Source organism: Malaclemys terrapin, chromosome 10 (genome assembly GCF_027887155.1).
Source record: "Malaclemys terrapin pileata isolate rMalTer1 chromosome 10, rMalTer1.hap1, whole genome shotgun sequence".
In the NCBI taxonomy this organism is placed as follows: domain Eukaryota; kingdom Metazoa; phylum Chordata; order Testudines; family Emydidae; genus Malaclemys; species Malaclemys terrapin.
In genome coordinates this window covers 80,207,715-80,235,684 of record NC_071514.1, presented here as the reverse complement: position 1 = coordinate 80,235,684, position 27,970 = coordinate 80,207,715, and the positions used below count along the sequence as shown (strand labels likewise).

At 50.8% G+C, this 27,970-nt stretch overlaps 2 protein-coding genes across 2 annotated transcripts; both read left to right on the top strand.

Annotated features, from left to right (window-relative positions):
• The first annotated feature begins 48 nt into the window (after nucleotides 1-48).
• On the top strand, nucleotides 49-19,541 carry FLCN (folliculin). Its single transcript, XM_054042509.1, has 12 exons — nucleotides 49-194; nucleotides 2,157-2,435; nucleotides 3,248-3,394; nucleotides 5,322-5,543; nucleotides 6,754-6,914; nucleotides 7,766-7,857; nucleotides 8,876-9,069; nucleotides 12,364-12,477; nucleotides 13,101-13,224; nucleotides 14,582-14,713; nucleotides 16,937-17,042; nucleotides 17,974-19,541. The coding sequence occupies exons 2-12, from the start codon at nucleotides 2,187-2,189 to the stop codon at nucleotides 18,173-18,175; spliced, it is 1,743 nt and encodes a 580-aa protein (XP_053898484.1). The 5' UTR covers nucleotides 49-194; nucleotides 2,157-2,186; the 3' UTR covers nucleotides 18,176-19,541.
• A 4,215-nt stretch (nucleotides 19,542-23,756) lies between these two features.
• On the top strand, nucleotides 23,757-27,687 carry PLD6 (phospholipase D family member 6). Its single transcript, XM_054041084.1, has 2 exons — nucleotides 23,757-24,177; nucleotides 25,068-27,687. The coding sequence occupies exons 1-2, from the start codon at nucleotides 23,757-23,759 to the stop codon at nucleotides 25,313-25,315; spliced, it is 669 nt and encodes a 222-aa protein (XP_053897059.1). The 3' UTR covers nucleotides 25,316-27,687.
• Nucleotides 27,688-27,970: the final 283 nt, after the last annotated feature.

The window sequence follows — 27,970 nt, the reverse complement described above, 5'->3', positions numbered from 1 at the left end:
CCGAGAAGTGCTACAGTCTGCCCGCGCCGCCCCGCTCCCACTGCCGCTCCCGCTTCCCGCCGGGCGAGTGCGCATGGTGCAGGCCCGGCAGCTGGATCGCTCCCCCTCCCGCGGGAATGGTGTTGGTTCGGGCCGTCAGTCAGTGTCAGGCGCCCTGAGGCACGGGACGGGAGGGGTCTCGGGGACGCTGCCGGGTGAGTGTCCAGCCCCCTCCCCTCGCTGGGGGGGGTCCCCGGGCCGGAGCCTCCCCACCGGTGCCGCGGGGAGGGAGTCGGGTCCGGTCCGGTCCTAGTGGGGGGGATTAGGCCAAGTATCTGCGGGGGGGCAGGTGTCCCTGTGAGGGGGGGGAGGGGTTGGGTTAGGCCAGGTCTCTGCTGGGGGGCAGGTGTCCGGGGGAGGCGGGGTTAAGCCAGGTCTCTGCTGGGGGGCAGGTGTCCCGGGGGGGGGGGATGGATTAGGCCAGGTCTCTGCTGGGGGGCAGGTGTCCGGGGGAGGCGGGGTTAAGCCAGATCTCTGCTGGGGGGCAGGTGTCCGGGGGGGGTTAGGCCAGGTCTCTGCTGGGGGGCAGGTGTCCGGGGGAGGCGGGGTTAAGCCAGATCTCTGCTGGGGGGCAGGTGTCCCGGGGGGGGGGGATGGATTAGGCCAGGTCTCTGCTGGGGGGCAGGTGTCCGGGGGAGGCGGGGTTAAGCCAGGTCTCTGCTGGGGGGCAGGTGTCCGGGGGAGGCGGGGTTAAGCCAGGTCTCTGCTGGGGGGCAGGTGTCCGGGGGGGGAGTTAAGCCAGGTCTCTGCTGGGGGGCAGGTGTCCGGGGGAGGCGGGGTTAAGCCAGGTCTCTGCTGGGGGGCAGGTGTCCGGGGGAGGCGGGGTTAAGCCAGATCTCTGCTGGGGGGCAGGTGTCCGGGGGGGGTTAGGCCAGGTCTCTGCTGGGGGGCAGGTGTCCGGGGGAGGCGGGGTTAAGCCAGGTCTCTGCTGGGGGGCAGGTGTCCCGGGGGGGGGGGATGGATTAGGCCAGGTCTCTGCTGGGGGGCAGGTGTCCGGGGGGGGTTAAGCCAGGTCTCTGCTGGGGGGCAGGTGTCCGGGGGAGGCGGGGTTAAGCCAGGTCTCTGCTGGGGGGCAGGTGTCCCGGGGGGGGGGATGGATTAGGCCAGGTCTCTGCTGGGGGGCAGGTGTCCGGGGGAGGCGGGGTTAAGCCAGGTCTCTGCTGGGGGGCAGGTGTCCGGGGGAGGCGGGGTTAAGCCAGGTCTCTGCTGGGGGGCAGGTGTCCCGGGGGGGGGGGGGGGGATAGATTAGGCCAGGTCTCTGCTGGGGGGCAGGTGTCCCGGGGGGGGGGGGGATGGATTAGGCCAGGTCTCTGCTGGGGGGCAGGTGTCCCGGGGGGGGGGGGGGGGGATGGATTAGGCCAGGTCTCTGCTGGGGGGCAGGTGTCCCGGGGGGGGGGGGATGGATTAGGCCAGGTCTCTGCTGGGGGGCAGGTGTCCCGGGGGGGGGGGGATAGATTAGGCCAGGTCTCTGCTGGGGGGCAGGTGTCCGGGGGGGGGATGGATTAGGCCAGGTCTCTGCTGGGGGGCAGGTGTCCCCATGGGGGTGGGGGTTGTCAGGCCAGGTCCTAGTGTGGGCAGGCAGGGGTCAGGCAGGTCCTGCGGGGGAGGGGAAGGGCCTCCCATGGGGTAGGTCAGGCCAGGTCCCAGCAGGGGGGAGGGAGTTGCCCCCATGTGGGGAGTTGGGGGTCAGGCTAGGGGACAGGTGCCCCCATGAGTAGCCCAGACTGGCTCCCGGGACAGAGAAGTTGGTTGCTGGCGGGGGAGGGGGGGCTGATTCCCTTCTCGTCCTTAGAAGTGTCCCTGCAGGTCTGGGCTGAGGCAGGGGGCAGTGTGGGGAAGCCCCCCTGGGTTGGACCCTCCACTGCCTTGGCCCTGCCCTGCCCAGGTCTGAGAATCCTGCACTAGACTCTCCCACTTGCCTAGAGAGAAAAGAGCCCAGCTGAGAGCTGTGACTTGCAGCCTACACGGTCCCTTCGGAAGTGACCTGACCGCAGAGCTGAACCTGACTCCAAGCTTCTCCGGAGTGGAAAGATCCGGGCTGGTGCCGATTGGAATGGGGGAATATTTTGGTTTCTGTTTATTATACTGATATTGGGTCCTTCCTCCCTCACCTGCAGGAGAGCTGAGGACCCAGCTAAGCTATCGCGATGAACGCCATTGTTGCCCTCTGTCATTTCTGTGAGCTCCATGGCCCTCGCACCCTCTTTTGTACAGAGGTGCTGCATTCGCCACTTCCTCAAGGCGCAGGGAATGGAGACAGCCCTGGGCAAAGTGAGCAGGCAGAAGACGAAGAAGGTGGCATTCAGATGAGCAGCAGGATCCGCTCGCACAGCCCAGCGGAAGGTGCTAGTGCTGACTCTAGTAGTCCAGGGCCAAAGAAGTCAGATATGTGTGAGGTGTGTATATGGACACCCTGCGTCTTTTGCTGAACTAATGGGCTTTGGGATTCTCAGTGATGGGCATGTTATTGTTTGGGAGAAAAAATAGTGCACGGAAAATGGCTTATACTTGCACAGTGCCAGTAACAACAAAGGATCCCGAAACCCTTGTAAACTCTAGATTAGATTAGAATTGTTTTGCACACCACTGATGTGCAGCCATCCGTGTAGTTAAAGCCTGACCATCGATTAACAGCAGCAACACTTACGTAAAATTATAAAACAGGAAATGGAAAAAATTCTGTATCCAGTTAAAATTGTAAGGAAGATGTATTCACCTGTGTGTCTGTCCGTCCCCATTGGTGCTCTTCCACTTAACTGTTGGTATCTTTTTTATTAAGCTATTCCTAGTGTGCTTTGTGTCTCTCAAGTGGTGACAGATTTCAGTATGTCAGTGGATTCACAGTTGCTTCTACCATCAGCTGAATTTGGCCAGTTGTGTAGCCAGCATCAAATACAAAATCCAGCGACGGAGTGAGTTGTGAAAGAGTCTGTAGGAGAGGAAGGATGGTCCAGTGGTTAGGACTTGGGAGACCTGGATTCAAGTCCCTGCTGTGCCACAAACTTCCTGACCATGAGCGAGTCACTCAGCCTCTCGGTGCCTCAGTTCCCCCTCTGTAAATACTTTCCTATCTCCCCGGGGTGTTGTGAGGATACCTATGCTGAAGATTTAGTCATTCAGGTGCTGTGGTAATGGGGCCTACATATAAGTACATTAGATCATTGTGTCCTACTTTACTATTGGATTTTCCATTTCTTTCTGTGGTCAGGGTTGCCGCTCTCTTGCAGCAGGACACCCTGGATATGTCAGCCATGACACAGAGACATCAATCAAATATGTCAGCCACCAGCACCCAAACCATCCGCAGTTGTTCAGCATTGTGCGTCAGGCCTGTGTCCGCAGCTTGAGTTGTGAGGCAAGTGATATGAAATGCAGGAAGAAAATCTGTGTATAAACGTGTATGCTGTTTCTGATCTAAGACTACTTCACTGATGTCAGCCCCTCCACAGCCACAGGAAGGGGTTGGAGATGGAAGGCCAGGCAAGACACTGGGTCTCAGTATTTGGCAGGAATTTTTAAAGGTGACTGCAAAAGAAAAAAATACTTGTCTCTGCCCTTTATGATGCATAAAGAAGGCCTAAAAGGTTTTTTATATAAAGTTTCAGTCATTTCAGAGCTATGATGAATTAATTTTTATCATCTGATCACCTCGAATGCTCTCTAGCATAAGTGTTTTAGCATATATGTTAACTAATGTTCCACCTTTATATCTAGCTGTGACACTTTTGAGTACATTTCCCACACCTGAAGAAGAGCTCTGTGTAGTTCAGTGTCACCAACCGGTCGATCACAATCTCCTTCCTTAGAGGTTTTTAAGGTCAGGCTTGACAAAGCCCTGGTTGGGATGATTTAGTTGGGGTTTGGTCCTGCTTTGAGCAGTGGGTTGGACTAGATGACCTCCTGAGGTCCCTTCCAACCCTGATAGTCTATGATTCTATGACTGGGAGATCCTCTAGGATTGACCAGTCGATTGCGATCTCCGGTGGTGCAGAGTGGCTGCCGCTAAGACAGACTCCCTGCCTACCCTGCTCTCGGAAGTGGCCAGCGCAGGGCCGCGGGGGCAGGGGGTCTCCCTTTGCACCCCTGCCCCAGCCCTAACCCCCCCCGAGCCAGCACCCTATACCCCCTCCTCCACCCCAACACTCTCCCCCAGCCCGGAGCCTCCTCCTGCACCCAAACTCCTAGAGCTTGCACCTCTTACCCTCTCTTGCCCCCCAAACCGCTGCCCCAGGCTCAGCCCAGATCCCCCTCCCACACTGCAAACCCCTCGGCCCCAGCCCAGAGCCCGCACCCCCTCCTGATCCCCAACCCCCTGCCCTAGCCCGGTGAAAGTGAGTGAGGGGGAGAGCGAGCGATGGGGGGGGGGGCTTTTGGGAAGGGGCAGAGTCTCAGGGAAGGGGCGGGGTAGATCCTGGGTTGCCCTTAAATTCAAAAAGTGATCATAGAGATCATAGAATATCAGGGTTGGAAGGGACCTCAGGAGATCATCTAGTCCAACCTCCTGCTCAAAGCAGGACCAATCTTAATTTCCCCCACCCCCGATCCCTAAATAACCCCCTCAAGGATTGAACTCACAACCCTGGGTTTAGCAGGCCAATGCTCAAACCACTGAGTGATCTTGGGCATAAAAAGGTTGGAGACCACTGGTGTAGTTTAAAGGCTTGTCTCTTTCACCAACAGAAGTTGGTCCAGTAAGAGAGATTACCTCACCCACTTTGTCCCTCCATCATCTGATCTGTTACTGGAGAGAACCTTTGCTAATGTTGGGATGCCTACTCTTCACCTGAAGCAAAGGCACTTGTGATCTCAGAGCTTTGTTTTCACTTTCTTGTATTTGCCCCTATTTATTTTACTTATTTATTTCCAAAATAAGCCACCTCGGTAGTAATGTTGCAGGCTGTTGCTCGGTATCAGTAAATGTTGTTTTTGACCTTTGTGGACAGATAACTTACACAGCCTCTTACAAAAGGAGGGAAAACCTTACAGAAGTTGAGATTGCCCCAGCTCATGCATCCATTTCATTGATTTTGCTGTAGCAGAATACAGCGGCATTCTTAAGTTCCAGTTAACCTGAAGGTTGTGCCAGGTACATGGGGCAGCAGCGGAGATGTTTGGCTCCATCTATCAGACCTTATATGTTGGGTGGCACTTCTGAAAGGGCTGCCCATGCTTCAGCAGACAATACCCTAACAAGTGGGAAAGCTTTGCTTGAAGAGCTCGACATAATTTCAGTTAAGTGATGTGCTGAGCCAATGTGTTCTATTATGTCCGTTTCCCACCAGGTCTGCCCGGGACGTGAAGGCCCTATCTTCTTTGGGGATGAGCAGCATGGCTTTGTGTTCAGCCACACCTTCTTCATCAAGGACAGCCTGGCGCGTGGCTTCCAGCGCTGGTACAGCATCATCACTATTATGATGGACCGGATCTATCTCATCAACTCCTGGCCTTTCCTGCTGGTGAAGATCCGAGGCATCATTGACGAGCTTCAGGGAAAAGCGCTCAAGGTGGGTCTGCTCGAGAGAGAACACAAATACAGGTGAGAGAAAGAAGGCTAAGTGGATGGGCGTGTTCAACAGTTTGGGAGAGAAGTAAAGAGTAATGTACGCAACTAGAGCTGTAAGGGAAACTTAGGTGGTGATGTTGGGATTAAGGGGCACATAGGGATGGATCCATGCTTTGGATGCCTCAGGAGGAAAGACACATCTTCTTGATCCCATCTCTTTTGTTGCCCTATAAGAAGGGGTTGAACTGCGGGGAGTGGGGGGGGGGGGAATTGTGGTATACTTCCAAGCTCTGCCCACAAAATAAACTTGCCTCATGTGAGACATTGGAATGAGGGCCACTCATGGTAGACTGTGCAGATGTTCAAAATATGATTGTGCAGCACTCAGATTCCGCTTGGTTCCTTCTTGGTGGGGCTTAACTATGCCTAGAGGCTCTGCTAGGTTTCTTAGGCTTGGCTGCTTCCAGATTGGGGCAGGCAAAATAGCTCCCAAATGCCACCCACTTGTGGCACCGAAGTGTGGTGTCTCCCACAGGAAATTGGGCAGATCTTTTCTTCTCTCTTTCTGACATGTTAACGTTAATCATAATCGCTGGGTATCTGAGATAATGCCTCTTGGAAATGAATGGGGCAGTTCACATCCTTCAGAGCTATAGTAAATTTTCTAAATCACTTAAGTGCTTTAGGCTCCCAAATCCAACTTTCAAAAGTGCCTAAGTCCCATTTGAAATCAGTGGGACAAGGTGCTTTTGAAAATTGTACCCCCAGTTGCTGCATACTTAGACATTTCTACATCTGTTAAACTCTGTTTTGAGGTTTCTTCACAACCATAAATGTTAGAGATTTACTTTTTATTTTTTTCCATTTGTTTCTTTCTTTTAAAGCTGAGGTTCTGGAGAATAAAATAGCAGCTTGAGAGAGGTGCTGGTGTGGCAAACTGCCATATACCAGCCCAATCAAGCCTTGTCTGCAATAATGTCATTCTTTCTCCATCTTTCCTGGATCTAAAGGGAAACTTTTCAATTTGTCCATCCTTCTGGTGGGAAAAGAGGCACAGAGCAATGGACCAAGAATTGCCAGCTTGATTCTGTAGCTGATGGGAAATAGGGTTTTATTCCATGTTAACAAGGTGCATCTGCCTAGTTGTTCCACTGTGTCATATTTACTTAAATGTCTTTTCTGTTGTCCTCTGTCTTTATTTTGTAACTCAGGTGTTTGAAGCTGAGCAGTATGGGTGCCCGCAGCGAGCCCAGCGCATGAATACGGCCTTCACCCCCTTTCTGCACCAGAGGAATGGTAATGCAGCCCGTTCCCTGACATCGCTGACCAACGATGACAACCTGTGGGCATGTCTGCACACCTCCTTTGCTTGGTAATGTCCTCTATGTCTCTGGGGCCTATACCATCTGTTGGAATAACAGAGGCATTTCCCAGCATCCTAGAATAGTGGGGACATGGAGTGAGCATCTAAGTTGTTGGTATTCCAGTACTATGTGGGGCTCTATCCCAAGAGTTAGCAGGGACTGGGCATGTTGATGCAGCAGCCTTCTTGGTCCCTTGCTTTTCCTATCGCTCTACAGCAGACGTTCCGGCCAACTCAGGAGCACACTGACAGGCTGCAGTGGGAATCATGTTTATTAGCCTTTCGGATCTAGAGGGAGAGGCTCTGCAAAGCGTCAGACAAAAGTGGAAGGAGGAAATAGAGCCCTTCTTTCCCACCCCATCCCGCACCTAACTTGTGACAATAGTAACTCTGTTGTGTTGAACAGTCTAACTCTGCCATGCCCTGGTACCTTGTGCTATACAGTACAAGATGTTTTACCCTGCCAAATGGATGTGCGTTAGTGAAATTTCACAGTAAGCTATGTCAATGCCAGACTCGGACATCAGACTCCTCTGGAGAGATGCTGGGGAGAGTGGCGTACTCCTGGAGATGTGATGGTTTTGGGTTTTTTTAGGAGGGGTATAATAGGCTGGCATGCTGCAGTAACATACTTTCTTTCCAATGCCCTTGGGTGCCCCAGTCCATTGTGAAAAGTTTTAGTAGTTACAAAATGGGGAATTGAAGGAAAGCTCAAATGAGCTACATCTCAGTGGTAGCCTGATTCTTGGTAAGCTTACTCTGCCAGGTTTCATGCTGACAGCTCTGCCCCCAGCAAGCAGGCTTGATGAATGATGATTTTTTTCCCTCCTCTCCTCCCCTCTCACTCTTCACTTCTGCAGGCTTTTGAAAGCCTGTGGCAGCCGACTCACGGAGAAGCTTCTGGAGGGAGCTCCCACAGAGGACACCCTAGTTCAGATGGAAAAACTTGCAGGTGAGTCTCCAAGCTTCTATAGCAGGGAGAGCATTTCAGAATGCTTTGGATGGGAAAACTGTGAACATCTGCTCATTGCATCCACAGCGTAAGTACTATTTGCCTCTGTCATCCTGTGATACAACTTGCCTAATAGTATCAGAGGGGTAGCCGTGTTAGTCTGAATCTGTAAAAAGCAACAGAGGGTCCTGTGGCACCTTTGAGACTAACAGAAGTACTGGGAGCATAAGCTTTCGTGGGTAAGAACCTCACTTCTTCAGATGCAAGTCAGATGCCTTGCATCTGAAGAAGTGAGGTTCTTACCCACGAAAGCTTATGCTCCCAGTACTTCTGTTAGTCTCAAAGGTGCCACAGGACCCTCTGTTGCAACTTGCCTAATGACTCATGTCCTCCCATGTGGAAAGAAATCTGATGTGAAAATAAGTCCTGTGGAGGGTTAAGGTCTCCCTGTGTACATTCATTATTTGCATATTGGGCTCGCATTACCATGATATCTGTACCTCTTAGCTGGGATGTACCTAATGTGTCTGGCTGGCCAAGAGAGGTTACTATTGCGTGACATGAGGCTTTCCCCTTTCCTACTATTCACAAACTTCCTAAATATGTAGAAACAGGGATTTCCCACACTGATTTAATTCATCAGTCCATCTACTCAAGTGTCTGCATAGTCTGCCTCAAGGAGCAGCTGGTCCCTTCAAAGGAAGGATACAGAAAGCTCCGTAGTGTATTTGGCCAATTGTGCAGTGTTCTATCTGGGGAGAACACCAAAGAGTCAAGAAGTAAGTTGTCTCTTTTTTTGCACTGAAGCATGAGGTTTGATTACTTATTACCTTAGCTTGCATAATAAGCTGCAAATACTACTATCATGAAAAGGTCCACCCATTTCTCCCCTCCCTCCCAAAACTGGCCATAGCGAGTCAAGTGTGAAACCATATTAGATGATGTTCAGAAGTTGAACCCTGGGGCAGTTGTTGTATCTGGAGGGAACATAACAAATGATCTTTCTCTTCTCTTGGAGACCTGAAAGAAGAGTCAGAAGGCTGGGATGGCTCAGAGGGAGAAGAAGAGAAGCCTTCTGCCCAGCCAGATGTTGTAGAAGGGCGGGAGCTAACTAAATGCCCAACAGACACATCTCTGATGTCAGATTGCAGCAGCTGGAATGTAGCTTCCAGAAGGCTGTCCATCTTCCGGTCCCTCAGGCACATGAGACAGGTAGGAAAGGAGGACTGGAGCCTTTGGCTGGGTGCTTTCTGATCTATGCGCTGGCAAAGCCTTTTTCCAGAAGAGAATGGCTACTTACAGCCATGTTTTGTTTTTTACACACACATGCTTACACTCAGTTTTTCTTTCCTGGTACCTGTTTTATCTACCTCTGAATGTCAGCAATACTGCTCAAACAGGAGTCAGCAAAGAACTTGAAAACTGTGTCAAGTATCAGGGGGTAGCCGTGTTAGTCTGTATCTACAAAAACAACAAAGAGTCTGGTGGCACCTTAAAGACTAACAGATTTATTTGGGCATAAGCTTTCGTGAGTAAAAACCTCACTTCTTCGGATGCATAGAGTGAAAGCTACAGATGCAGGCATTATATACAGACACATGGAGAGCAGGGAGTTACTTCACTGGTTCGCCACTTGTGAAGTAACTCCCTGCTCTCCATGTGTCTGTATATAATGCCTGCATCTGTAGCTTTCACTCTATGCATCCGAAGAAGTGAGGTTTTTACTCACGAAAGCTTATGCCCAAATAAATCTGTTAGTCTTTAAGGTGCCACCAGACTCTTTGTTGTTTTTGAAAACTGTGTGGCATCTGAAGCATGGGGGTGTGTCACGATTATAAGGTGAACTGCATTTCTAACTCCTCTTGGTCTGAGTGCGTCCACTCTAGGTCTCCAGCATCTAGCCGTCACTTGTCTTTCAGGGAGGAATTGCGCTATTCTCTCACAGATCAGGCCCTGAGTTGCAGTCCCCTATGTGTCAGGTATGATTTACCTCAGCAGGCCTGATTTATGTCCAGCCCTGCACTTCTGTTCCCTCTGAGAGCCATGACAGTGGTTTAATACAGCGACAAACCAACCTCTTTAGAGCAAAGTATTCTTTAGTTTAAAACAAAAACATTTAAGAGAAAAGCCCTCTGAAAAATTATAAAGCAGACTGTAGGTATGTCTAGCTTTTCCCTCAGGCTTCCCAGAATCTGGGAAGGCCTGATTTCTTTAGATCCCCTCCCCCCACCCCCCCCCGAGTCTCTCTGTCTGTCAGCCTGTCTCCCTGAGAGAGGCTCTTGAATGTAGACTGTTTCTCTAGCCTCCCAGCCTGGCAAGACAAGGCTCATAACTCATTGGGGACAGGATCCTCGAAGCTCACAGCTTGCCCCTTTGTCTTCCAGGCATATGCTTAGTGCTGCTTGTCTAGGACTATTGTGGGGCTTCCCTGTTTGTGCTTCCACAGCCCCCGCTTAAGTTAGATCAATACATTCATAGAAGAAATTCTAATAACCCTCCATAGTTGTACGGAAACTTTAGTTCACTGATCAGGTCACTTACAATGGTATGAATATTGTTTGTCGATTAACACACAGATCTCCACACCTGTCAAAGTTGGCAAACGGGGCAATGGTAACGGGGGTTTGGCATTTTCATCCCCGGACCAGTAGTATGAACACAGCACAGGTCAGTAGTGACTGAAAGTTGTCATGTATTGGCAGTTTGGCCTGTATGAAATGTTAGGTCTCAGTCCTGTTCCAAATGAGCAAGTGTCTGTCTTGCCCAAACCACCAGCACAGTTGGCATGGATTGGCCCACTTGTTGGCAGCCTCAGCTGAGAGACCAAGGAGTGCGTGAGTGGCCCTGGGAACTGAGCTGTTCTCTTACCTGTGGTTAGAACTGAATTTCATCCTAGGTTGTGGTCAGGAATGTTGGCAGGGAAGTATGTGCAACTGTGCTTGCTCTGAGACAGCGGGCTGAAGTCATGCTGTGATGATTAGGCCTATAAATTGACCCTAACTATGAGTGCAACAGTAAAAAGTGAGTGAAAGTTTGTAAAATGTCGCAATAACCTATAACACCAAATGTTGGTGGGAAAAGGGGCAAAAGGAAGACTCAATCCAAATCAAAAGGCCTACTGAAATAATTCAAGGACTGTGTTAAAATGTGCCTGGCAAAATGTGGGAGCAGAAATCAATGGACCAGAATTGGTGTGTCAGAAATTAGTCCTAATAGCTGAACAAAATAATGAGGGGATTGGCTGTTCCACCCATTGCTTTTTTGGTGCTCTTAAAAAGAAAGATGTTTGGGGGAAATTAGCAGAAGAAAAAGCTGTCTGACAACAACTGCTGCAGTCAGTTTTACTAGCATGGCTGCCACTGTCTCCTGGGATCCTCGGATCTACCGTAACACCACTGGGCCATTGGTGTTCTGATCCCAAAAGACCTGACCAGAGTGGGCCAGAGAGAGGAACGCAGATGCCATCATCACTTCCACTGGCTCCAGCTGACTCCCAAACACCCCCTGCGGTGTGAGACTTTGTCTCCCCTCACTCCTTGTGTGTCCCTTTTCCTTCCTCTTCTCATTTCTTTCCTATCCCTCTCCTTTTGCGTTCTGTTTAATAAAAGCCTGCCTAAGACTGCAATGCTGCTATCAATTTGTGACCAGAAAGGCAAATAGAAGCAAACACTCCGATGCTGGTACCAGTTTTCCGGGTCTTCGAGTGGCTGATAAGACTGTGTGCTGTGCCGGTTATTTTCCAGCAGTGAGATTGCAAGTGAAAGTCAACACCAGAGGCTGAAGCTTCATTTTCTATTTGTGGTGTTCTCTTCTTTCCCCTTTTGTGTAGGTTTCTCTTGTTTTGTCTTCTAGGAAACAAAAGGAGACGTTGACAACAGCAATAACAACAACTCCAGCCCATAACTAACTACCTCCCCCCCGCCCTCCCGCAAAAGACAGTTATCACCATTTTTAATACTATCTAAAAGACTGTCAAACAAGGGGCTTTTTCCCTTCTAAAGGCACTTTGCAGTGAAAGAGAGAGAACAATGGATATTGTTAAAATAAAGCCTTACTTAAAGGACTTTACATTTAAAGTGTTAACTGTTTTCCTTCTTTTCTGTATCTTTAATGAAGGTTAAAAATTACTTTTAATCGTGTGTTTGGTATAGCATTAAGCAGGCTGAGGTCTCTGTATACCAAACCCTGAACCTTGTTTCCAACTGTTTAATGTTGGACAGAGACAGGGTCATATTAACACCTTTAACTCTTTGAGCCCATATATTCCATCTAAATTAATACAAGATCCCTACCAGGCTGTCAGTCTAGCATCTTTCACCAACGCTAAAATACATATTTAGACTTGTGCTGTATGCAGTAGACTTAGTGGTAGTAGTTCACTAGCATTTCCAATATGTAATCAGTAACATGGCTGGGAGGCTGCTTTGTAGACATGCTTGTGATGGATTAAAATGGTGAAGGAAAGTAGTAAAATATTCAAGTAAACTCAGGATTATCTTGTTTCAGGTCCTGGGGGCATCAGCTTTCCGCATGCTGGCGTGGCACGTATTAATGGGGAACCAGGTCATCTGGAAAGCACGAGATGCAGATCTCGTCCAGTCTGCCTTTGACATCCTACGGGTAAGAACTTGTTTCTTCATCTCCCTGTTGCATCTTCTTGCATAGTTGTTTAGGCCCTCAAATTGACCTGCCTCTTAAAATATAATCTGGTGGGGAATGTGCTCCAAATTCTACTAGAGTTTAAAACAAAAAATGCTGTTTTGTTACCAAAACTTTAAATTAAAAAAACCCAGCACTTCTATTGTTTATGTAGGGCCTGTGGTAATTAGTGTCTTGCTATTGTGTAACAACCAGCAGCAAGAGAACCGATCTCTTTGAAATAATCAGGCTTCTTCTGAGCAATGAAGAAAACATCACCGAGTAGAACTGAAAAAGAGGGTACTACCTCTCTTATTCCAAGGGTTTCTAGGAGACTTTTTCCCCTTTGAAGGCTCCATATTGCAGCCCTTCAGCCTCTAAGCCAAGGAGGGCTGGGAGTGGTTCCCTGCTCAGCATTGTATTGTCCGAAGGGAGTCTCTCAAGCCAAGTGAGATACTTCCATCTCCCAGAATCAGTGCAAGCTGCCTTAGCAGCCCTCTGAGGTGCCCCTAGCCAGACAAGTGAGACAGAAACTTGGACGTGAACCTGGGCCCATATCTATTTAGTTCTAAAGCTTCTCTTGCTGTATTTGTTTCCTTCTGCAGACCATGCTGCCTGTAGGCTGTGTTCGGATTATCCCCTACAGTGACCGCTATGAGGAGGCATATCGGTGTAACTTCCTGGGGCTCAGTCCCCATGTGCATATCCCACCCCACATACTGTCATCTGGTAAGAGCCTGCTCCTGAACCAGCTCCTCTCCCTGTTGTCCATGTTAAAGAAAATACCTTGTGAAGGCAAAGAGTTATCAACTAAAGCCCAGCATCCTTGAATGAGCTAGAACCAGTGCCCCTTTGTGCTGTTTTCCAAGTGACCTTACCCGGTCTGTTGCTGAGGGACATTGCATGATCATTGCTTGCAGTGGGCTCAATGACTAGAAATCCCAGTTCCTGATTAATAAGAGGCTAATACTGCTGTATATGGACCAAACACTGCAGCCCGCCAGAGTGGCACTCAGTTCATATGCACACACACAAATCTGTGACAATCTGCTGTGTGTGGTGAGTTTGTGAGAGACATTAACCTAGAGGTGTTCTAAACTTTGCCCATCTGAGGGCTATGTCCTAAACAAGTACAGCAACAGTATGGGCCCAATCCAACTCCCACTCAAGTCAAATGGAGTCTTTCCATTGGCTTCAATGGAAGTTCAATCAGAGCCTTAGTGAGCAAAAGGTTTAAAAGACGGAGAACGGAGTAAAGTCTTGGCCAGAGCTGGGTGTTGGTTTTTACTATAAATTAATTCTTTTTACAGCGGGGGTGCAGGTGGTTGCTATTATATTTCCAAGATTTATTAAGTTAACATCAGCAAGCCAGAGAGCTCCCCAGCCAACTCTTTTAGGACTCTTAGGTGCAAGTTATCTGGACCTGCTGATTTTAAAAATGCTTACCTAGGTAGATGTTGAACATCCTCCTTCATTACTAATGGACAGGAAAGTACTTTATCATCCCCATATGATGCGATTATATCATCCTGCTTCTTTCCGAATACAGAACAGAAATATGTATTAAATGCTTCTGCCTTTTTTGCATCATTAACAATGTTACCGTTTCCGTCTAGTAATGTTATGCCATTGAAAGGATTTCTTTTGTTCCTAATATAGTTTTAAAACTTTGTTATTGTCTTTAGCCCTGCAGCCATATTTCCCCTTGATGTCTTTAGCTTTTTTACATTTCATAATTTCTAATTTCTATAGATTGCCATCTAGATTACTTTTTTCGATTTGTTATATTTCAAATTGCTGCCTTCACTTCGTCAGTGAACCAAATGGGCTTTTAGCCAAAGTTGTCCTCTTTCTTGAATGTGGAAGCATGATTATTTGGCCATCTAATACATTCTTCTCAAAGAACTCCCAATTTTCATTCACATTTTTGCCGTCTAAACTTTTCCTCCTTATCAGTTTCGCCCACAATTTCTCTGCACTTTGGGGAAATTAGCCCTTCTGAAGCACAGAGTATATATATTTTGATATATTATTTTTCATAGAGATTGTTGGTTTTAATGTGCTGGGGGGTTTATCATCACTCTAGAATTTGCTGTCATTGTGGAAGTCCGCCCTGCCACCCGGTGCAGCCTCTACCCGGTCCTGTTTGATGATGAGCAGCCCCTCAGCAAGTACGAGTTTGTGGTCACCAGTGGGAGCCCTGTGGCAGCAGACCGAGGTGGGTGCTTTGGAAAGGTGGAACTCTGTCAGGAGAGGCCTAGGCCATTGTGGCCGGAACAGAATCTCTATCTGTAGCTGTTAGCATTCTTTCATCAGCATTTGGCTGTGTGGGCTTAGTCTTGTGTTCTGGCTGCTAAGAAAGTCTGTATGCAAGGCCATGTCAGTACACAACTATGGTCTTGGAGAACTCGGTTTTCTCTAGATAAGCAGGCTGTTAAAATGCTGTTAATTAATTATATAGGATTTGCCATAGTAGCTCAGCAGGTTGTCTAATATTCTTCAGAGAAGAGGAAGAATCTTCTATAACTCCCCTGGCCTACACTAATGTATCGAGGGAGATACTGTCCTGATCCATGGTGAACACTCTGCGCTCTGAAACATGTCATTTCCCTTACCTCATGCGAGTGTAGTCTAATCTGCTAGTCAGCCAGATAAGGATTAAATGATCTAGCTCCAGTATCTGATACTGACTTCCTGTGACTGTGAACTACAAGGACTAAATTCAGCTTTACTAGGGTTACCATATTTCAGCAAGAAAAAAAGAGGACGGGAGGAGCCCCACCCTAGCCCCGCCCCTGCCCCTCCCACTTCCCGCCCCCCCAGAACCCCCAACCCTCCCCCGTTCCTTGTCCCCTGACTGCCCCCTCCTGGGACCCCTGCCCCTAACTGCCCCCCAGGACTCCACTCCCTATCTAAGCCTCCCTGCCTCTTGTCCCCTGACTGCCCCAACCCTTATCCACACCCCCACCCCCAGACAGACCCCTGGGACTCCCACGCCCCATCCAACCACTCCCCACCCCCTCCCCAGAACTCCCAACCCATCTAAACCCCTCTGCTCCCTGTCCCCTGACTGCTCCGATCCATCTCCCCACCCCTGCCACCTGACAGCCCCCCCCAGAACTCCCAAACACCCCCCCCTGTTCCTTGTCCCCTAACTGCCCCCTCCTAAGACCCCCCCCAACTGCCCCCCAGGACCCTACCCCCTACCTGTACCCTGACTGCCCAAAACTTTCTCCACTCCCCCCAAAAAGCCCCCCCCGTTTCTTGACTGCCCCCTCCAGAACCTTCCTGCCCCCGGTCCCCCTTACCCTGCTGCTCAGAACAGAGTGTTGGGCTCTGTGCAGCCGAGCCGGACACGTGGCTGAGCTCCCCAGCACAACAAAACCCGGTCTGGCCCTGCACAACAAAACCCGGTCTGGCCCTGCACAGTGCTGCTGGACTGGGCTGCAAGGGAGCTGCCGGCTCAGAATGCAGGGCGGATCTGGCTCCTCTACAGCTGCTCCTGGGTCCAGCCCGGGACTTCCCTGCAGCCCTCCCAGCCGCTCGCTCTGCTAATCCTGGACATTGTGAGTGCTTTACAAATTCCCCCCGGACGGTATTTTTAGCACACAAAAGGAGGACATGTCCGGGTAAATCCGGACGAATGGTAACCCTAGCTTTACCTGTTTTTTTTAAAAAGTGCCTAATATTCCCATGCTGAGAGCTTAATTTTACCTACAAACTACTCTTTCCAAGTGGGCCCAGTCATTTGGACTGGGTATGACCCCAAGGCACTTTTGTAGACCGTGCATTCAGTATTTTCAGAGCAGTCCTTTTTTAATTGAGAAGAGCTATTTTCATAGGCTCTAAGAGTAGGCACATGACTGATCCCCTCTCTCCTCTCATCACTCCTTTACGGATGTGGGTGTAAGAGAGCTAAAACAGGGATTTCTCAACAGCACTGCAGAAGAAGACCGTACTGCGTTCCAGAAGCTGCAGGTCCCCAGCTGTCGTTGGAGGATCCTACTAGCATATGTACAGTTCCATACGGCTTCTTTGAGAACATTGGTTCTATTGTGGAAGGCGAGGGAGCAGCTGAGGGCTGTTCTTTCCTCTTGTAACATCCATGAATTTCTTCTTAGCTCAAGAAGGGATTTGGGTTGATTAGTCACTTAAGAACCCTGCCTTCACTGAGATGAGCTTTGCTGCCATTGTTCAATGCTCTGGCTCTGTTCTGAGGGAGGTTACTACTTTAATGCACCGAATCAGAGCAGTGGTGAAAAGTGCATGCAGATGAATGCTCTGGAACTAGAGTTGAAAGGGGCCAGAGGCATTCTGTGCGCCTGAGCTGTAGTCCACTGAGCCCTAGACAAGCGTAGGCATCCCATGTTAATGGTTGATAAAGGCATTAAAAGTGGATGATCTGTTGTTCCTCTTGTGACCCTTCTCCCTGTGCTTGCAGTTGGCCCTACTATCTTGAACAAGATCGAAGCTGCTCTGACTAATCAGAATCTTTCTGTAGACGTTGTGGATCAGTGCCTTGTCTGCCTGAAGGAGGAGTGGATGAAGTAAGAGGCAACTGCTTTGTTTCTGTGAAACAGCTTTAGCTATTTGTTAGTGTAATCCCATCAAGATTCTCCAAAGGGTTTTCCGGAGACACTGGTGGGATAACCAACTTGATGTTCATCACTTTATATAGGACCAGTTAGTAGCCAGTTGACCTTTTGATGTTAGTTTTGAGCCCCGCTCTCTGGAGAACAGTATGATCTGAGCACAGAACTGGGAGCTAGGGAGCCCTAGTTCTAATCCTAGGTTTGATACTAACTCCCTCGGTGGCCTTGGGCAAGTCTCTTTTAACCTCTGTGCCTCAATCTCCCCAGTTGTGATGCTTGTCTATAAGACCAATCTTGCTTACCTTCCAAAAGTGTCAGGAGGATTCAAGAGCGGTCTCCATTTTCAAAGCACTTTGCAAATGTATACTGGGCTCTGAATGTCCACTAAGATCTACAGCAGGTACTGTGCCAAACAGATAACATGGTGCTGTCCACAGGCACAGCACGTGAAGGCACAAGTGGTTACAGTGGAAGACCGAACAATTGGGTGAAATAATTCATGGCACTAGTGTGGTTTTTAGCATGATTTGAAAGCTAGGAGGGAGTTGGATGTGCACATTCAGTGGGAGGCTGTTCCAAGTGTGCTGGGTGGCTTGGAGGAAGGCATAAAGGCTAAAATGGGAAAGAAGGCAAAGGGAAAATTCAGAACTGCTAAGTATTATCAGGGCTGGAAGTGGCTAATAATTATGTCCAATTCCTTTTTCCAAACCTCTGAGCACAAGAGGAGCTCCTTTTGGGATGTTCCTCTTGATGCTTCATTAGCATCTTGTTGCACAGAATGGGATATTGGGTACGAAAGAGAAACTTGCAGTGCTGCCTATGCCTATATCTCCAACATAATGTGTACTAATGCATCGCTAGTGACAGGAATTTTTTGTTTCTGCAGTAAAGTGAAGGTCCTCTTTAAATTCACCAAAGTGGACAGTCGACCCAAGGAGGACACTCAAAAACTGCTGAGCATTCTGGGGGCGGCTGAGGAAGACAATGTCAAGCTCCTCAAGTTCTGGATGACTGGCCTGAGCAAGACATACAAGTCGCACCTGATGTCGACGGTCCGCAGCCCAACCTCTTCAGAGTCTCGGAACTAACCAGGAATGCCTAGCCTCACTTGCTGCCTTCGAATACATGCAAGGAACCGAGAGAGTTTTTTTTGAGCCTTCAGCATGCACATCATGTGAATAGTGAAACACCATTCAACCTCTTACTGCCCTCAGACTAACTCTAAGAGTTCTAGTTTGTCTTTTGAATTGCTGTGAGACTGTGCTCCTAAGAGTGCATGTAATTAAGGCAGCGCTCTGCCTCCAGATAGAGGTCTGGACTCCCAACTCCATTCTGAACCTAGCCTGCAAATTGAAGTCTAATTCAGTGTAACTCAAGGAACCAGAGTAAACCAGTCAGTGCCCTCGTGCCAGCCTTAACACTAACGGGGTGACAGAACTCCTGCAACTCTGGACTTTATCTTGGATGTTGCCATAAATAGACGTCTTGATGTTTGGGACTCCAGAGACGCAAAAACAATTTATACATAATCTCTGTAGGTCCCACCTAACATCTCTGTAGATTAGGGGGGCAAAGAAGCAACAAAAAATCTTAGGCTATGTGACTGGGGTTACTACATCTTAACCTTAGTTATGTATCACTCCTATCATTACTTTTTAAAACCACTTCGTCCTCAGTAGATTTGGCTGGATCTGAAGAACTTCATGACTTATGCTACAACAGAGAATTGCGGAGGACTCTGATTTGATTTGTCATTCCATCTTCTTAATAGCCTAACTTCAAAACTACGCTTTAGGTTTGGTCCAGAAATCTGCTACTGTCCAAAATTGTAAGTGACACAGGGATCGTCTCAAAGCGCACACTGAATGATGATGTGTAGGCAAAGTTCCTTTTATTTTTTGTTTAAGGATGTAAGACCAAGCAGAGAGGGTACTTTATCCTGAACAAGCTCTTCTGACCTTTCTCCTCCCCTCAGAAGTGCTTTACTGCTCTCTGTATCCTAACCTTCCAGCTAGTGTGTGGTTAAGCAGGAAACAGCCAGTTTACAGAATCTCCCTCGCTGTGAAACCCTGAAGGAGCCAGTTTGAAGTCCTAACAGTCTGCCAATACCATGGCAAGGAGAGCATGCACCAGAAGAGCAGCACCATCTGTGCATCTTTTAGCTACTGACTTTGGCTCTTAGAGAACATCTTACTGTAAAGGAATTACTGTATTTCTGATTTTATCCTAGGTTATTGTTGGAAATCTTGACAGGACGATAGAAATTAAAAATAAAAAAGGCAAAGGAAGTGTGTTGTAATTCCATTGAACCCACGTGTTCGCATTTTAACAAGAACCACAGCTGATATTCAGACCTGGCTGCAGGTTCTGTTTTTATGTATATTTAGTACCTGGGTATTTTTGTCAATAACGTCTGTAAAAATGGCAATAAGCATTAAAACTCAATAAGAGCTATTTTTGTAAAATGGAGAGAACCTGATTTGTCTTGATGTTTAACTATTTTAAAACTGGATTGGATGTAAGAGCAGCGATTTAACCATGGGCCTTCTCTTGCACTGGCTCCCAGGGTGTGGACTGCAGAACTTTGTCTTTTTGTTTCTTAAATTCTGCTTCTTGTTTGTAAGAAACAGTTATTCCTAACTGGCTTTAATCCCAAGCAACCCATTTGTCAGCTCAGAGGTTCTTGACTCTGCACAGCCTTCCCAGGAAGATGACACAGCCAGTGTGTACACAACCCAGTGGAACGATCATTATCCTGTTATTTCAGAAACTAACCAGCTTGATTAACTTCAACGTTCACAATCAACATAAACATACAGCAAATGCAAGAATTTTCACATCAGCAACATTCTTGCAGCTCTAGGCATGCAGCCAGGACTGCTGGTTTCACTGAAGCAATAGCTGGAATCAATACATTGTTCTTAGCCTGAGTTAATTGACTAAGGGGGGATGGGGTGGGGAGAACCAGTGTCATTAATCGACATCTTTCCCTCTAACTGATGTTCACCAAAGCTGAAGAGAGAGGGGGGAGTAAGGGCTTTAGCCCTGCAGGGGGCTGGGGCTCCATGCTTTGGCTACGGGGGGGCAGTGCCCGGGCCAGCTCCTCAGGGTGGGGCCCTGGGGAGGGAGCACCACATCCACCCCTGACTCACCTTAGCAGGCCACCCAGGGGGGAGGGGGCACACTCAAAAATGATAATGGGGGGTTTGCAGGCAGAGGGGCTCTAGGGGCTGTGTACAGTGAGGGGTGTAGCTCAGGGTTCAGGGAGGGGGTAGCTAGGGGTTGTGTACAGCACAGAGGGGGTATCTCAGGCTGACAGGAGAAGTGTAGAGGGGCATTGTGTGGCTGGCAGGGGATAGCTCAGGGTTCAGAGAGGGAGGGTAGCCAGGAGCTCTGTCGCATGGTGGGTATCTCAGGGTGGCAGGCAGAGAGCAGCTGTGTGCGGGCCAGGGGAGTAACTCCGGGTACAGGGACGGGGTTGCTAGTGACTGCTCGGACAAGGGGGTAGCCTGGGATGGAGAGAGGGGTTAGGGGCTGTGTGTGGGCAGGGGGTAGCTCAGGGTGCAGGGAATGGGGCAGCTAGGGGCTGTGTGGAGGCAGAGGGGGTAGCTCAGGGAGTGGGTAGCTAGGGGCTGTGCATGGGCAGTGGGGTAGCTCAGGGTGTAGGGAGTGGGGTAACTAGGTAGAGGTCTCCAAACTGTGTGGCACGTTCCTGCCCCCTCTGCCCCCCCAGGCAAGACATAATGTTTGGGGGGGGGGGGTGCAGCAGGCCAAGGCCAGCCCCCAACATGGGCATTCCACCCAGACCTATCCTGCCCCCAGCTCTGCTCTAGCCCTGCCCCCAGCTGCACTGCCTCCAGCCATTGCCCCTAGTCGCAGTGCTTTCCCCCCTCCCCTCCCCAGTCCTGCTCCTGGCCCCAGCCCTACCGCCAACTGCAGCTGCAGCCTTGGATCCCTTGGTGTTGTCCACGTCCTGTTCCCTCCCCGCCCCCACACCTCTCGGAGCCGTGGCCCTACTCTGGGCCATGGCTCTGGGGAGATGGGGTGCGGGGCACAGAAAGTAGGGGGGGGCACAACCCTCAAAAGTTTGGGGACCACTGAACTGGGGCTGTGTGCAGGCCAGGGGAGTAGCTCAGGTTGCAGGGAGGGGAGTAACGAGATCGAGGTACCCAAACTCTGAGGCGTTCTTCCGCCCCCATGGGGGGGCATGAGGAGGTATGTTCACGGGGGCTGGGGGCCCAGTGCGCCCAGGCCAGCCCCTATGGAGGGTGGTGTATAGGGTGCCACCTTTCTAATCACTCAAAACCAAACACCCCTGTCCTGCCCGGCCCCTTCTTTGAGGCCCCATCCCCCCTCCGTCCATAGCTTGTTCTTCCCCACCCTCACTCACTTTCACCGGGCTGGGGTGGGGGGCTCTGGGGATGAAGGATTTGGGGTGCAGGAGGGGGCTGGGGCAGGGGGTTCTAGTGTTGGAGGGGGGGGTGTAGGCTCTGGGAGGGAGTTCAGGTTGCGGGAGGGGACTCCGGGCTGGGGCAGGGGGTTGGGATGCGGGAAGGGGTGAGGAGTCCTGGCGGCACTCACTGCACCTCCAAGGAAGCGGGTGCCAGTCCCAGTGACCTCTAGGTGCATAGGTGGGCAGGCAGCTATGCACAGTGTGTGCTGCCTTCACATCCGCAGGCAACCCCGCCCCCCCCCCCCGCAGCTCCCATCGGTCGCAGTACCTGGCCAGTGGGAGCTGTAGAGGCGGCACTAGGGGTGGGAGCAGCTTGTGGCACCTCCCTTGCTGTGCCAGTGCCTAGGGATCACAGGAACCTGGTGGCCACGTCCGGGAGTAGCGTGGAGCCTAGGCAGGTAGGGAGCCTGCCTTAGTCCTGGGCCCAGGCTGTGCTGCCGAACGGACTTTTACTGGCCCGGTCAGCAGTTCCGACGGGAGCTGCCAGGGTCCCTTTTTGACCTGGGCGTTATGGTTGAACACTGGAGACCTGGCAACCCTAGCGGGGAGGAACTGCCACCCAGCCCTGCCCCACCCCCAGCTCTGCTCTGGCCTTGCCCCCAGCCGTGGCTTGGCTCCACACCTGGCCAGGGACCTATCTGCTGGCCCTCACTGCAGCCTGCCTGCAGCTCTGCTCCCGGCCCCAACCCCAGCCTCAGACCCTGGTCACCAGCCCCAGACGCACCTCCCAGCTTCCTTACCCCGGCCACGTTTCCGCCCCCTGTCCCCCCCGAGCTGTGGCCTCACTCCCAGCCCTGGCTCCAGGGGGAGGGCAGGGGGCATGGTAAGGGGGGAACACAACCCTCAAAAGTTTGTGGACCACTGAAGTAGGGCCTATGTGTGGGCAGTGGGGTAGCTCAGGGAGAGAGGTTGGGCCAGGAGGGCTGCGGTCACTGGTCTCCGAGGGCTCTGCCAGCCCTGGAGCCAGGTCCACCCGCCCAGGGTGGCTCTTACTGGCTGTGCTGTCAAAGGGAGCTGGGTACCAGCAGGAGGAGATGAGGGAGCACCGTGGTTGTCCACTCCAAGCCACCAGCTAGAAGAGCAATCACCCTGCATTACCTGGTTCCAGCTTCCCACCTTCAAACATGGCCTGGGCAGGGCCTTAAGAGGGGGAAGTGGAGGAAATGGGGGCTGTGGAGCTGCCCCAGGACTGTCCCAGTCTGGCACTGCAGTTTGGAGGGACAACACCCCTCCCAACTCCACCCATGCATTCACAGACCCCCGAAACTGGCCTGGGGGATGCAGAACCTTGGTTGAGACCTGCTGGTCCAAGGGACTTAGGCACCTGTGACGGGATTCCCCAGGGTAAAACCTGGAACTGTGGGACCGCTGTGCACCCTTAACGCTCCAGCCTGGGCCATTTCTCACAATGCGATACCAGTGACCAGCAGCAAACCCCTCCAGGTGCTGCGATCACTCAGCCACCAGCATGTGGAGACCCCACACTCAGCTAAATTGCATGAATGCTCCCAGAGCCACTCATGCCTTACACAGAGAGCGGCACCAGCAAATCCCCCCAGAAAGAGACTATCCTACCCTGCTCAAGACTCCCTAGGACCGTGCATGCTCATTAATGAGTCTGCCAGGCCAACAACGGCTAGTGGATGTGCAACAACCCTGGAGCTGAGCGTCTCTAAGCCCTTCAACTCAAAACACGCGGTTTTAGGTAAAATAGAAAACAGATTTATTAACTCCAGAGATAGATTTCAAGTGATTATAAGTTACAGGCCCAGAGATCAGAGGTGCTACTTATCTGACCTCCCCCCCCCCCCCCCCCCCGCACTGTACTCTAGTGTAATTGTACCACGGTTTGGTGTAACAATGGCAGTGAACATGCCCCTCCCCCAAACTGTCCCCCTTAGCTAGCCCCGCCCCCGCAGGAGAGCGAGACGCTGAGGCGGGGCGCGCGGGCAGAGAGTGCCTCGCGGCAGTTGGGGCTGGGCAGCGCGCGCGCGCCCGGGGAGGGGTGTGAGGGGAGGGCTGAGCTGGGCTCCGTCGCTATGAGTTCAGCCAGTTGGACTCGCACATGCGCGGCAAACCCCTTCCTCCCCCCCCCCACCGCCAGCTTTGGCACGTGACCCGCCGACTTCGCGTACGCGGATCCTCTCGCCACCGAGGCCGCGCCCCTGCGCGGCTCACGTGGCCCCGGCACGTGGTCCGGAGCGGGCGCGCGAGCCATGTGGCCGGGCCTCGAGGCGTTGCCATGGCGCTGGGCGGGCGGCGCGGCCCTGGGGCTCGGGCTGGCGCTGGAGGCGCTGGCGCTGCTGGTGCGCGGGTGGCGGCGGCGGCGCCGGGCCCCGCGGCGCGAGGTGCTCTTCTTCCCGTCGCCGGTCACCTGCACCGCGGCGCTGCTGGGCGAGCCGGGCCCCGCGCCCTGCCTCTGCCCGCTGCCGCACGGCGACAGCCCGCTCGCCCGCCTGCTGCGCCGCCTGCTCTCGGCGCGCCGCTCCCTGGAGCTCTGCCTCTTCGCCTTCTCCAGCCCGCAGCTGGGCCGCGCCGTGCAGCTGCTGCACCGCCGGGGCGTGCGCGTGCGCCTCGTCACCGACTCCGACTACATGGTGCTCACCGGCTCGCAGATCGGCCGCCTGCGGCAGGCGGGTGAGGGGGCAGGAGGAGCGGGCAGGATGGGGGGAGGGGCAGGGAAGATGAGGTGGGGGAGGGGAGAAAAAGAGGGGTGGGGGGTGGAAGAGAAGATGGAGGTCAGGGCAGGAGGGGTGGGGGAGGGAGGATGAGGGGGCCAGGGACAGAAGGAGGGGAAGGGAAGCGAAGCAGGTCAGGGATGGAGAAGGCAGAAGGGAAGCCAAGGAGCGTGGGGGGTAGGTGGGCCTGAAGGAGCTAGGACCCCCATGGAGGCACTGTAGGGAGCAGCTATGGGGATGGTGTAGGTGCCAGGGGAAAGACTGACACAGGGCAGCTGGGGGAGACATTGGGGGAGCCCGGCTCAGCCCTGAGGAAGATGGGAGGAGCTAGAAAGAACAGGAGTACTTGTGGCACCTTAGAGACTAACAAATTTATTAGAGCATAAGCTTTTGTGGACTACAGCCCACTTCTTCGGATGCATATAGAATGGAAACTAGGAGCTAGGTGATCTTCCACATTAAAGAAGAGGGTGATTGCTCAGGTGCAGCCCCCTGGACCCCTATGAGCCATCCACCTGGTCTCCCCTGTGGCCTGTTAGAAGAGGCAGGTACACTGGAACAAGCTTAGCCAAGCTCCCTGTCCTTGCAGACTGTTAATAGAGAAGCAAACACCTATTGTCACAAGGGACAGACATGTGGCAAGATGACCACAGGGCTCAGTGTTTCCCTCTCCTGTTGGTGTGGTGAGGAATGGCATCAAACACTCATGTTGATTTTTTTAAAATTTTTTTTTAGTTAAGGGCATCAGGTTCTGAGCCAGTCTCTTAGGACACTTTGCAGGGTAGCTTTTGGTCATAAGAAAGCTTTTTACCTTGAAGAGGAAGCATTGAAAAGGTTCTCATTTTGCAGGGATTCAGGTGCGTCACGACCAGGAGAGTGGCTACATGCATCACAAATTTGCTATTGTAGACAAAAAGGTGCTCATCACTGGTTCCCTCAACTGGACCACTCAAGCTATCCAGAACAACCGTGAGAACGTGCTGATTGTGGAGGATGCGGAGTATGTGGAGCCATTCCTGGCAGAGTTTGAAAGGATTTGGGAAGAGTACAATCCAGCTAATTACACATTTTTCCCCACTGAAAAGGAACAGAAATGACAGCAGCTTTTTGGAGCTGGAAGGGTCCTTACAAAGACACTTGCTAGAAAAATGCTATTTGTCATTTAATTTTGTTATAGCTACAAAGACTATAGCATCATACAAGGGTGAAGAGTTCTGTACTTTTCAGTGAAAACCTCACTGTACTAAATGAAAGTGCATCACTCTAAACTCCTTGGTAAGTGGTTGTGTAGTAGAAGGGCCAGCTGTAGTGCTGGAGCTCAAAAGATAATGGCCACTGCCGTGCACTGGAAGAAGGCAAAGTTTGGAAATTTGAAGAGTACTGGATATTTTGACAGTGAAACAGCCACTTACTGGTTACCCCTAGTGACATTACAGAATGATATACTATTTCTGGTATGGCTGATCCTTGCTGGGAAACTACTTGTTTATTTCATGCATGGCAGTATGAGAGTGCAAATCTTCCTCGTCACTAGTTCTAAAAGAATTGGGTAAGGGGGCTCTGCTCAAAGCTATAATTCACACATGGACTGAACTGGGTATGTTACTTTATTAGGAGTGGAAAGTGTATTAGACATTTAACCTTTAAAATACGTAAGACAAGGTTTGTTATGGAAAACTTGATTGAGAAGTCAGGAATTTTAACATTTATTTTGAATGTTGATTAGCCTCCCTCTAGTCTGTTCACTTTCTCAGTAGCTGCAGCATAATAGAATCCTAGAAAAAGTGCCCTGGTGGGGCCGGAGAGTAGATATGGCAATCTGCAGAAAAACAAGTCCAGGCTGGCCATCGTAACAGCCCAGTAGTGTGAGAGAAATACTTGGAGTGCAAAGTGTTGAGAAACTGACTGTAGCGGAGTTGCTGCCTCTCAGGGAAAGGAGCTGCAAAAGGAAACCCCAGTGCACGTATGGGACAGGCTACTTGCTCTGTTCCTATACAAGAAAAGCAGCGTAACCCCATCCATATCAATTGCCCAATGTGGCTTGGCACTAGAGAATATAGGACACCACTATTCCCATTTTAATCTTTGGGATAGATTGGCAGTTTTCTAGCTGGGGCAAGTTCTCCCCTGTGCAAGCCTCCCCCGCATTTTCTTGCGGATACTAGGTGTCGTCATGTCCCTGTAGGCTTTTAAAATCATCTGCCTCCCTCCTCCATTTATGGTGGCAGTCTCCTAAATGAAATTCAGAGGTCAGGGTAGATTCTTGACTTCCTGAAAACAAAGCCATTTCATGTCTAGCGGAAAGCAGGTTACGGCTCTTGAAGATGCTGTGTGACAGGCAACAGAAGCTGTTATGCCTATGCAGGTGTACGCTCTCCCCTGCTTAATGTACCTGATTCTTCCCTCAGGTTAAGAGGCTAGTTCAGTTTCCATACTCATTACATCCTTGGCTCTTAATGAGAGCTCTTGTGGTGTTGACATAGAATAAGAACGGAACACACCGATTTGTTTTAGACATATCAGCCTATACACTTGAAACAGGGAGCTGGAATGTAAGAGGGTTCATGTCCTTATGCCACAGTGCTATAATGAGGGTTTGATTGTAAAACTAACTGCAGCGTAAAGTTTGTAAAGCATCAAATCTTGCAGTCCCAGTAACAGCCTTTGTCACATACAGTTCAAGCTGTGGTGTTTGACTCGTTCTTGGTTGTAAAAGACCGTTTCCCTCTTTTCTTCTTGGCTCTTCAAGTTACTGTGGCTATTTTTATGTCTCACAGTTAACTGTTATTCCACACTTACCACACTTCAGTTTAGATTGGGCTTCAGAGCTTTACTACTGTACCAGTAATTAACAGAAAATAACATTCAGAATAGAGCTTAAGAGCTGTGGTATTGTCAGCAAATATAATTAGATATTCTGAATATTCTGGGAAATTAACCTTCCCCTCATACTTTAGGGTAGGTTAAATTTGGGGCACAAAGTGAGTGAATTTTGATACAGACTCTTACAAGTTCATGGGATGTCTGTTTCCCCATGTCTGGTTAAAAACGCCTTAATCTTTGTAAAAATAGGTGAAGTACTGGAAGCCTCTACGGCTAAAAGTCCCACTAGTATGTTCCCAATGTCCTGTTATAAGTATAGTGATTAACACTATTAAGAACACCACAAAATCCTCATTTGCCACTTATGGTAAGCCTTAGGCCAGAGGCCCCAACCAGTAAAAGCAAAAAGAGATTAGTCTACCCCAGGGATCGCAACCTTTGGCACACGTCCCGCCAGGGTAAGCACGCTGGTGGGCCGGGCCGGTTTGTTTACCTGCTGCGTCCGCAGGTTCGGCTGATCATGGCGCCCACTGGCCACGGTTCGCTGCTCCAGGCCAATGGGGGCTGCGGGAAGGGCGGCCAGCACATCCCTCGGCCCACGTCGCTTCCCGCAGCCCCCATTGGCTTGGAGTAGCGAACTGCGGCCAGTGGGAGCCGCAATCAGCCAAAACTGCGGCCACAGCAGATAAACAAACCAGCCCGGCCCGCCAGGGTGCTTACCCTGGCGAGCCGTGTGCCAAAGGTTGCCAATCCCTGGTCTACCCACTTACTCTTAGTTTGGTCCCTCTAGAGCAGGCTAGGGTACACTGGCAAAGGTCTGGAAGGAATCTGCCACTGCAGATATCCACGCTGTACCAGCTGTAGGCAGTTCTCCACCACAACAGTCAGGAGTATTAGCTTCCCAATGCTTTGAACAGCAATGGGTATCT